This window comes from Conger conger, chromosome 11 (genome assembly GCF_963514075.1).
Source record: "Conger conger chromosome 11, fConCon1.1, whole genome shotgun sequence".
Classification (NCBI taxonomy): domain Eukaryota; kingdom Metazoa; phylum Chordata; class Actinopteri; order Anguilliformes; family Congridae; genus Conger; species Conger conger.
In genome coordinates this window covers 46226816-46238969 of record NC_083770.1, presented here as the reverse complement: position 1 = coordinate 46238969, position 12154 = coordinate 46226816, and the positions used below count along the sequence as shown (strand labels likewise).

The window sequence follows — 12154 nt, the reverse complement described above, 5'->3', positions numbered from 1 at the left end:
CTGGGAGTGGGAGCAACCAATATATAACATAAAAATCAGGGAGTAAGTGTTTCAAGGAGGGGCACTAACAGGGCGTTGCTGCAAAAGAGCAGGTGTGCTCAGTCAACTTACCCTGTGTCAATAAAGGTTAATAATTGTCTGGGGATAAAATGCTGTCTGCAGAATTTTAAGCAGCACATCGTTTTGCTGAGATAAAGTGCTAAAATGTTAATGGCAGTGACTGTAAAGAGCAGGAGGGCTGCCTTTGCGTAGGAAGTGCCAAAATGACTATAAACAAAATGCAGAAATCATATGAGAGAGAAACTTATAGAAAGAATATAATCATCTTCCAGTGGGGGGTTCTGGAGGGGCCTGGGAATCTGAAATGTCCACATCGCTGAGGAGAACGTTTCAGACTCGCAACCCAGGAGACCAAAAAACAACGCAAGAACGCGGTCAAATTCTGTTCAAAGGAATCAGGCGTGAGAAGTTGTTGCTGTTGTGTTCAAGCTTATTTGGAATGAAATATTTTACCGTAGCTGTCTGGCTAATTAAAAAAAAAAAATCATTTCATCTTTAGTTGAGTGTTGTATAATTATTAGGAAGGTCAGAGGACCTTCCAACAGTCTGGACATAATCGGAGCCACTTTCCTGCTGTTGGACTCAAATAAACTACTCCTGTACATGATAGACAAATACACCCAAATCCATTTGAATACATATGTTGTGCATTGTCCATCTATTGGGCCATTATTAAATTATAGTTATATCTAAACATTTTAAATGATCACGTGAATAAGCTTTGCCTCTCCTCCATGGGTCATTTACATCTAGAATTAAGCCTTTAAATCTTAACGCCTCTGACCAGTAACTCCTGATATCTTATAGTTGCTTATCTTCGGCTTCATTAACCAATATGACCGTAATCAGCACAAAACTACTTCAAAAATATAGACCTTTAAATAAAACTACTTCAAATGTGATGTAATGTAAAAGCTGTTGTAATTGTATAAGATCAACTCAATGCACTTTTTATTAATGATATTCTAGACGCTGGATGCCGATTTCTAAGGTTGGCAGATGCCAGGGTTAATGTTTTTACATGTACAACTCTGCGAAATGAATTGTGCCATTATTGGAGTCCAAATCTTTCTGCTTCCAAAACTGCCACAGCTAGATTCAGGAGTATTGTCCTTTCCCCCGAGGTGAAGCGAACTGCTTCTGTATGACTACTGTCTTCATGTGGCACTCTCTGGTACTGCAGTGCTAATGCCCTCGAGCATTTTACATTACATAATGGCATTTGGCAGACGCAACATACAGTTGATTAGACTAAGCAGGAGACAGTCCTCCCCCTGGAGCAATGCAGGGTTAAGGGCCTTGCTCAAGGGCCCAACGGCTGTGCGGATCTTATTGTGGCTACACTGGGGATTGAACCACCGACCTTGCGTGTCCCAGTCATGTACCTTACGCTATGCTACAGACCGCCCTGCAAACTGAAGAATACAGGCACTTCAAATTAGCCGCAATATACAGAGATGTGGCCACCTAAAAATCTATCTTTTGTTAAATTTTTTTAGGAGATATGTTCAGTATATTCATTGAATTGCATTGCAAGTGCTATATTTATTAGCATCTGTTTTTGTTGTGAATAGTGTCCATATGTGTTAATAACAGGTATGATCAAACTTCATGTAAGTTTAGAGTAAAGTCATCATTCTGGTAATATTTGGCCCAGAAAAAGACCCTCAAATCTTTGGCCATTCCAAGAGGCTCCTCTGAGTTTTATGTTCGCCACTTGTTTCCCAGAAAACTACGGTACAGCTACGCCCGGTACAGTCAAAACTGTTCTACAGAGAGAGATACTGCAAAATGATAAACAAATTAATGTGTGCCTTTTGACTTCCAAAATGTATGGTGATTTATTTGCATACTGATTGTTGTGTGCTTCCCACAGACCTGTCACCGTGTGGGTCTGGTGGACGCTTCCAGAGATGACGTGGAGGCTGACACGGTAGGATAGCAATGCCAGCCACACTGGCATATTCGGCCAATGCCTTGCACATGAACAAAACGCTGATTCGTATGTACTATTCAGTGTGCAGGAGTCAACGTCTGACCTATCTTTGTGTCATTAGATATAAATACAACATTAAAAAAGTAAGCAGTCTTTTAGTATGGATTTTCCTTTGACAGAGTCCTTTGTGTGTGTGTGTGTGTGTGTGTGTGTGATTGCATGTGTGCTTGGCAGTGGTGTGAAATGACAATATATCTTCAAATGTGCCATTAGTGTCTTGAGCAACGAGACAGCGCCATAGAATTGTAAAAAAAAATAAGCTGCTTAACTGCACAATTGTCATTTGCATTTGCGTCTGGGAAAAAGCATGCTGCCTGTACGCTCGCAGTGCCAATCTCCTGCACTGTGTTCAGCACTGAGATGCATGGAACTAGTACTGTGTGTGTGTGTGTGTGTGTGTGTGTGTGTGTGTGTGTGTGCGTCGAGTGTGCGCGCCTGCAGGGAGTGTGTGTGTGCGTTGAGTGTGCGCGCGTGCGTTGAGTGTGCGTGCGTGCGATGAGTGTGCGCGCCTGCAGGGAGTGTGCGTGTGCGTTGAGTGTGCGCGCATGCGTTGAGTGTGCGCGCGTGCGTTGAGTGTGTGCGCCTGCAGGGAGTGTGCGTGTGCGTTGAGTGTGCGCGCGTGCGTTGAGTGTGCGTTGAGCGTGCGCGCGTGCGTTGAGTGTGCGCGCGTGCTCCGCGTGTGTGCGCCTGCAGGGAGTGTGCACGTGTCTGTGCACTGAGTGTGCCCACGTGTGCGCACACAGGCGTGTGGGCTCTGTTGTACACATTCCCGGCACATGGCAACACCGGCTAAATATAGCTCAGCAACCAGCCTCGCAGCAGACACCGAGATCAGGGGCTCCTTCCAGCGAGCACGGGTTCCCCTCATCGCGTAGCACCCCCTGCCTGCCCCGCGGTCCCTCTCCTCCCCGTCTCCACTTTATTGGTCCTGGGCTCTGTCTGTCTGAGACCCGGGCAGTCCACTGCCAGGGATGGGATTGGTGAGCTTGTTGCTATGGGCGGCGGTGGATTTGTTAAGTTGAGTATTAGGGAGGCTGAAGAGGAGACACAGCGGGGTTCTGGCTGAGGCTTTTCCGTCTGTTCTTTGTCTCCGTCTTTATGTTTGTGTCTCTGAAAACAGCGGCGTTGACGCGTTGGCCGCGGCCGGGGTGCGTGCGTTTACAGGCGTGAATCCGGCTTAATTCACAGCACACACACGATATACATGCATATAACTCACGTACACAAAGCTCTCGCATAAGCATGTTGACACATTCTATGCAGCTTTTCTCTTACATGTGAAACGATGCGTGAGTCTTTTTGCTTCCAAACGTCTGCTCAGGGGGCAGTCGAAGTTCAGCACTCACAGACACAAATATGTGCCTCTTCTTATCTACAATGCCTTCTTCAATGTCGTTCTTGACCAGCGCATTCAAGATTTATGTCGACCTTGTACATTGTACAGGACATCCTATAAAGCTTGTCTGTCAGCGTAAGGCATAGTCAGAATTCATAATCACTATACGAGCAGTGTACTTGAAAAGGTTGTGAAGGCCTGCACAATTTCATTGTGTATGTCCCCATCATTTTTTGGATCACCATTTGTCACAAATTTTATCCATAAATGCTTGCATGTCTGCTTAAATTATGTAATATCATGAATGTATCAATACATATTGTCATACTATTCTTACTAATTGGCTGTTCCGGACCCAGCAAGCAAGCATGTCAAGCATTGGTCTTGCCAGCAAATCTGCTAGTGGTAGGTCCATTCACGGTTTACATAAAATAACACCTGCAAAAGTTATATGAAGTTTGCTTAAGTTGATAACAGATATCTTGTATAGTCATAGAACAGTCCGGGTTCAGTCGATTGACTGGCTGCATTTGCGTTCTCTGTTCTTTTGAATCTTCGAATCTTTGTTTAGTAAAGCTTGTGCATTTCTTGCATGCACTAATATTTGTGCTACACTGGCTTTGAAAGGTCACCAGAAGTTCAGTCCGCACCAGAATTCAGAATTTCCTCGAATGGGAACTGCCCTAGTCCAGTCACGCTATCAGCTATCAGCAGTGGGTGCGGATGCATTATTTACGACCGCCCGTGGGGGGGGGGGGGGTGTGATGTCACCCTGATCTCCGGGGAAGGTTATCGCCATGGTTCCCCACCCATTTCTGCATGCACCACCTCATCCTGTGATGTCATCACAGACCCCTGTGACAGACAGACATGCAGACAGGCAGACAGGCAGGCAGACAGGACCGTTTGCAGCATGACGTCATCACAGACCCCTGTGAGACAGACAGACAGGCAGGCAGCCGGGCAGACAGACAGACACAGACACAGAGACGCAGGACTGTTTGCAGTGTGATGTCATCACAGGCTCCTGTGACAGACAGGCAGGCGGGCACACAGGACCGTTTGCAGCGTGGAGGCATCTCAGCGGGATACCATGGGCATGGGAAATAAATCCCCGCTCTATCTGGCGAGAAGCCCAGTGCGGTGTTGTATGCCCTTGGGCCGTTCCCTGTCCCAGCTCCTGCAGCCGAGCAGAAGGGGGTCACTGAGGCTGTCTGATGGGGGGGGGGGGGGGAGGGGAGGGGGGCAGATCACATGGGATCCAAAATTCTAGCAGCAACCGTGCATCAGGACAGCACCTCGATCTATACCAGTCCCACATAAAAGTGTCACTGGCTACTGCAGCGTCGCTCCTGGTAACGCACTGTTCCCGGTCTGACACGACGCCGCTGGGGAGACGCGGTCAGCGCTACGCTCCCGCTGAGGCACGGGGGGATTCAGCACGCCGCCAGGGCACCGTCTGATCACACCCCCGAGAGCACCGCTGCCGCACGGGGCCTGCCAGCTGTCTCCCGCCGCCTCGTGTCTGCACACGCACGCCGCTCGCAGACCGCACCGAGATCAGAAGCGGCAGAGAGCACGTTTCTCTGCACTCTCCCCCCCCCCCGAGTAACAAAATGGAGGCGCCGATTTAGCTTTGGAGCGTTCGGCACGATCAGGCATTCCAAATGGAGGAGAGGAACAAAAAACAACTTAAGTACCCAAATGACAGATTTTACACGGCACCCACGTTACACACCGACGGTGTAATTGATAAGTGAATGAATTGAGGCCTTTTAGTGAGTTTACAGTTATTAACATGACCAGCCCCCGTTCTCCCCACTGACATTGGGCATTAGGTCTCCATGGGGACCAAGTATGTGCTGCCCTGCACCTGAAGAACTCGTTCAGAGGATCGTATAGGCGGCTGCAGGCTATTGGAAATTTGATTTGGACAAATCTTTCAAGACGTATTGAGCAAGCTGCAGTCTTTTGGAGAGAATTCACAAACCACAGCTCACACCGGAAATGAAGCTGCTGCAGCAATGTGGTGTTAGTCAACTGGTTTAATCCGCATCAAATTATTCAGTCAACTGGCAAAAGCCAACATTTCACTGAACTTTCACCGCCTACGACCATTCAGCACCCGCCTCACGTATTGTGGAATTGAACTTTATGTTAGTCATAAAATAATTATTGATTCAACTTTTCGTTTACAGTGCAAGTAATGTGTGCGTCAAGTGAATGACGAAGTACTGTTGGATCGAATAGTCAGACCCTTATCAGGTAAAGGAAAAGCAACTTTTCATTTCAAGGACTATTTAGTATATGCATGAATATTATGAATTCCAATCAAAGATGAATATGCAATTGCAACATGACTGTTTCTAACAGATTTTTCGTGATTTTTCCCTTAAGAGGATTCACCTCGGTGACAGTTTTAAATAGTCGATGAAGGTGTTAATTATCCACTGTAAATTGCAGCTTTTTAATTTTTTCGTGGTTCCAGTTCTGAAGAGCAATGTATTCAGGGACAAGATTTTCAATTAATTCATATTCTGCAGGTGATATTTTAGCATACCACCAACCACCTCCATAAAAATCCTGGCGCAAAGACCTGCACATTTCTCTCTCTCCCTGATCTGTCTCCACCAGCACTTATGAGCCTATCCATTGCGCTATTTTCAAAAGATTAAAGCACGTCTGTATCCGTTCTTCCTGATATAGTCACACATTCATAGTTTCACCATGGGTTTTACAACATTTTCCAAGTGATCACTGCACAATTTACTAAATCACGTACAATACATTTTTCATAAACAATATAGTTGCAAAGATCAGTTTTTATGTCTTGCAATGGAAGTGAACAGCTTCCCCAGCTAACACCAGGATGGGTTGATGAACGATTTCAGGAATTATGAATGGCTGTCTGCCCATGATCAGATGTAATGTTACTTGAGTGGGATCCCTTCCTTTCACAACTAAAAACCTAAACGTATTTGACTGCCAAGACGACACTGGCACAGATAAATAAGTTGTGCCTTGGTCAGACTTCCAGAGCTGTGCGTCACTGACTGGCGTTTCCTGTCTGTCATCCCGCACTGACGAGGAAGCACAGGTGTGTAGGTCACTCTTATCCACAGCTGTCAACAAACGGCCAACCCCCCATGTGCTCCTCTGCCCCGTCGGTCCTTCTGTCCGACACACGCGTCATACACACACACACACACACACACACACAGTCATACACACGTGTCACACACACACACACGTGTCATACACACGCGTCACGCACACGTCTGCCCTGCAGGGAGGCCTGCAGAATGGCCGGTCCGGGCCATCTGACAAGCGTCTGGCTTCCAGCAGTCGCACACACCCTAACCACGGTCATGAGTCTTCATAAACACAGTATGTGCACAGTGTGGTGCAACGGGAAGTAGAACATCTACTTGTACATTGTTTTCTGAATACATTTCACAAAAGCGTGGTTATTTGCAACAACCCACCCCCCCACCCCACCATTCTTCTGTAGTTCCCTCCCTCCCTCGCTCCCTCCCTCCCTCCCGTTCAGCAGCAGTCCTGTCGAGTAGACAGCAGCTGAAGGAGAGAAACATGAAGAATCCTGGCAACAGCTGCCCTTGCTGTCATTCTTTCTTGGCTTTTATTTATTTATACATTTCACACCTGTTACTCCTCACTTTAGTCTCCTCTGAATTCAACAATCTGTTTTCTCCGTCAGCTGAAATCCTGATATGCAGGCGACTAAGACGTACGGTAAGCACCCTCAACTGAGTCCACGCTCCAGGTGTGACAATTCCTGCCACGTAGTGTTCCTAGTGTGAAAATAACATGGGAGAACCCTGTGCGTTGTTTTTGGGGGTTTTTTTAACACCAAGAAGCAGAAGTTGATTTTTCTGTGCTTTCAGAATTTAAACACCTTCTTAAACACCTCCCAACCTCCCCAAGATGACAACTCGTACAGAGCAATTGTAGTGAGTTTTTGCAAAGCCTAAGGCTCACTGCTTGATCGAAGATTTCCATTTCAACACATCACTATTCGTCCAACCAACATCTCATCACTAGAAATCGCTCTCGCCCACCTTCAACAAGAGCTTTAAAGAAAGCGAGCCAAAACTCGCATGGAAATATTTACCAATATCACCTCCGACTCCTGAATTTGAGACTTCCCTTAAGTGACCAGGAAGATCGCCTCCCACACTTGATGCCCACAGAACTGAATCTGATTCTACACCTCCGGTTCCCAGGGCAAGGTCAGCCTCCCCGTGCCTCGAAGATTTAAAATTTACGACTTGCAGCAGCGTTGGTTCGCAGCCCGGTCTCCACAGCCGCATCGATTCCCGTGTGTAGCGCTCCACACCCGGTCCACCCGAAAGGGCACAAACCAGGCCGCTATAGCGGCAGCTTGCGGCCGACGTTCCTTCGCTGAGGCTCTCCAAGTCTGCGTTTTGTGCAATCGGCTCGTCTAGTTTCCTCACACCCCCCTGTAATTCCACTTTCAGATCTGGTCTTCTTCCGTTACAAAGTTCATCCAATCTTTCTTGGAAAGTTTACATCTGTTTTTCCTCAGCAAAGAATTTATTTATTTATTACTGAAAGAAACTTGAAAGAGTATTACAGCAGAACACACACGACTGAAACAGCTGCCATTTTCACGTAACACAGTACAGGAATAATAATGTTGTTAAAACTCATATATAGTAAAAACCATAATAACAAAAAATAAAAAACTATTGCTCCCATACGGTTGTACGACAAATTCTTTGCTGTGGAGAAGAGTAAAATTAAATTAAAATGTAAAGAAAAGGTTCACATCAAGCTAAATGGACTGTCAACAGTGAGATTGTTTTTTTCTTTTTGTTTTTTCTTTTTTTAAAGTGCAACAACACGTGGCAAAGAAATTAACACTAAACACACATTCTAACAGGTCAGAAAATCATTGCTTTTTACTATATTTCTTTAAATTCAGCTATCAGAGGTACTGATGAATGTGGTTATCAAGAGATACCTCGGTTCGTCAGGGGAAATCGTTACATATGCCACGAGAGTTGAATGTTGCCCTGTAAACTTTAATTGAATGTTGCCCTGTTTGTTGCTTTTCGGTTTTCGGATTTCAATATATTTTCTTCACAAAAATTAAAAGGGAAAAAAACTAAAAAGGTCTACGGTTGATTAATACCAACATACAGTAACCAGAATAAGCAATAAATTAACACAAGGCAGCTCTGAACTGGAACAGGCATGCACAATTTAAAATACTTTAAAAAGGACCGCTGGAGTCACGTTGGATGCCCTCAAGTTATCTTTTGTGCTAAATTAATAGAAATAGCTTGAACTTAACACCAAGCTACTCACTTTAAAATGTGGGGGAAAAGAACTGTTCAATATATACTCTGCAAATTGGTTTAGATGTCCAGTGGACAAGATAAAAGGGCTCAAATATGCCTTAAGTATACAGTCTAATGTATACAGTAATTATTTCATTATAGAGGCGCTAAACTCTTCCATTCATTCTCAGAATAAAAGAAAGGTTAAGGATAAAGAAAAAAACCCTCCTGGACAAATTGTCTGCATCCATGCTTAGATCAAATAAGCATGTTTTGCAAGAGTTAATTATTCATATATATTTTTTCTTTTAGGTATTTAAAAATAATTCTATGCTGGTTTTCAAAGTTATTTTCTTCTAAAGTATAATCTTTTCTGTGTTTTTTTTTTTTTTTTTAACCATCCATCCATGCATTTCTGTCCGAAATACAACTGTGATCAAGCTTGAATTGTTCCATGTACTCAATGAATAAGTCCGACCGATCTTGCGAAGAAGGGCTGGTGCTGCCTCTTGTATAGCTACAGGTCCAAATGTAGTCAGTGAGTGAACTGACGAGTTAAAAGATGAATCCAAGAAAATCAAAAGTTCCAGTCATAAGTCCTTATAAACTCCAGGAGGAAATGGCAAGTTATCCCGTGTTCCGCCACCACTTGGGACCACATGGGCTGCTTCTGGGCGCGCCGTGCTCGTTCTTTCTTCTCTCACCGGCTTTTAAAGAGACTCCTTTCCATTTCTGCCGCTTAAGACTGAAACTTTGTTAAATCCTCGTCACACAATATTTTGAAGTTATGATATTCGTTTACGTTTCATATTTAAACAGTAGATACGACGAGAGCTTAATCACAGACTCGGGTCACTGGTGAAAATGGACCCTGTTCGGTTGTCTAAATGTAACGCAATAGCACCCTCTGTGAACCACATTCACTAAGTAAAGGACTGGATGACATATGAGTGTAATTTAAGTATTTGTTGAGCTACCATGTAACAATTCTCGTGGACCTTTTGTGGGGGAGATTGTCCCCACATTAGCATTTCAGTTTTTCATTGCATTTATAGGCGTGCAGTCGCTACGAAGTTAGTATTAAGTAGCGTTATTAGCACATTTCTAATCATTAAATTTAATCCTGTGTTCGCTACACGTCCCCGTGCACCATCAGCCTGATACGACTGCTTTTTCACGAATTACTTTGGAACCTACACCGGCTTTTAATTTAGCTAGCAGTTGCAGGCCAGTGGCAGACAGCAATACACTGGATGCTGGTTTCAAATGTTTTTACTCTCGTTCCGTTAAATATAACACGTATGCACATAACTTTATATACTTTCAAATCTTTATAATATTAGCTAATATTTCCGGTCCAGGTAAATTTTTTATAAATATAGCTAGCTATTTTCAAAATAATCTGATTTAATACGCTGCTGTGTTGTGAATGTTATGAAAACTAAGTTGCTGGTTAACGGGGGAGATTTAGATTTGACAATAGAAAACATTTTAACAATGGGAACTCTCTTTACTGACTAGCTAGCTAGTTTTAGCTAGCTAGTTAGCTAGCTATCCACCTAAACTTTTTAAAACAAAATTCTTTTTATACGACAATATTTCTCAGTCAAAGGTACTTTATTTACTCCACGATATTAGTATTTAATGTTCGATTCGTCATGCACGTAGCTAATATTCTCATTTTGCGTTTTGCTCACGTTGTAGTGAACCTTTCCGCCCTCCAACTAGCTAGTTAGCTAACCAGCTAGGAAGCTAACGTTAGATCAGTCGTCATCCACGTCGTCGCCTTCTGATTCTTCTCTTCTTTCGTACATTTTATCCCTCTGTCTCTCCTGGATCTCTTTCATCTCCTCTGCGTAGCGACAGAACGCCCCCCCGAACTTGCCCCACGCTTTGAAGGGAACAGTAATTGAGTTCCTGTAGCTCGGCTTTACCTCGCTGACTCGGAGGAACACCCCATATTTGTTGGATCCCACGTCAAAGAAGAACCTTTTGGAGTCCACCATGATGGACGTGCCCTCAGGAAGCTCGCCGTAGCCACCGGCTCCTCCGCCACCGGCCAGTTCCTCGTCATCTCCTCCGTAATCATCTATCAGCTTTGCTAGGGCGTCTCGAAATTCTATCAAGCCCTGAGCGGGAAGGGCGATGGTCTGACCGGACTGCATGCCACCACCGGGCCCTCCTCCCACACCGAACCCAGGCCCACGGTTGACGGTCTGCCGGATCCTGAGAAACCTCCCCCTCTGGTTCTCCTTCAGATCGAGGTAGTATTTTCGGTTTTCTCTGACCAAGAACTCGCTCTTCAAGGCCCGCCTAGGCCCGCCGTCCTCGCCACCGGAGGACTGAGCAATCTGCTCAGGGCTGCTGGGCCCAAGTTGGGCGTAGTGCTCAATGAAGTCCCCCAGGTAGTCACGAAACTCCGCCGCTACTGACATGGAAAGGGTCAGACGACTTTTAGAGCCCCCGGCTCCGACCTCGGCGATCTTGATGAACCTGCCCTTCGCGTTTTGTTTTACATCCAAGTAAAATCGCTTGTTCTGGATGTCAAGACGCTTTGATGCTAGTTCCTGGGTCTCCTGCTCCCTCTGAAAGTGCTGGAACCCACTGCCGCCTCCCCCTCCACCACCCCCGCCACCGCCGCCGCTACTTCCCCCGCGCTCGCTCCCACTGTCTCCATCCGCCATCTTCGCCACCAGCAGCCAGCTTCTCCCTTCTGCGTATCTTTCCCCCTCCAGTGCACACCCCCTTCGCTGTTTCAACAAAATCCCGCCCGCTATGCTCTTATTGGCCTTACATCTGCCAATAACAACAGCATATGCCGCACTTGCGTTCTAGTAGGTCCATTTCTGCTGCCAATCACTTCGATTTTTTACTAAACTCCATCGAGATAATTCGTAGAGCTGCTAAACCGTATATAAAAAAATTCCAGTCCTCTCGTGACGATACATTTGTCGTCATTTTGTATTTGCCCGTTGGTCACACTTTGTCGAAATTCCACCTAAAGCACCCGTCGCACGGAGTGCAAGATCACTGTCAGTCAATCTTAAGTGACAGTTAAGGTGCCAGTCATCGTATTGTTTTTGATAGACTTAACAATGTGCAGATATTTACTGGGAAAAGGTTGGGAATTGCGGTGTAAAAATCCACATGTGGAAAGAACATACCAGATGACTCAGTGACATGGTGCGCCCATTCCTAATGAATTAGATATAGGAATGTGCTTTTTGGGTGTAACTGGAATTGTCGTAAAATAACATGTATTACATTAGACAAGTATTTCTTTTAAGATAAGCAGCTGCAATTGTGATTAGATTTAGATATAATATAAAAAGTAATATAGATTAGCCTAAATGAATTGGGAAAGTTGTCTCGCTTCTCAATACCATTGGTTTATTTCAGTTTCAATCCCTCCAACCTTGTAGGTCCGTGTGCAAAAAA

General features: G+C 45.1%; 1 protein-coding gene across 1 annotated transcript; it reads right to left on the bottom strand.

The window, feature by feature from the left end:
* Positions 1–7948: 7948 nt before the first annotated feature.
* Positions 7949–11409, bottom strand: LOC133140917 (transcriptional activator protein Pur-beta). Its single transcript, XM_061261218.1, has one exon. The coding sequence runs from the start codon at positions 11398–11400 to the stop codon at positions 10480–10482; it is 921 nt and encodes a 306-aa protein (XP_061117202.1). The 5' UTR covers positions 11401–11409; the 3' UTR covers positions 7949–10479.
* Between the last annotated feature and the right edge of the window lie 745 nt (positions 11410–12154).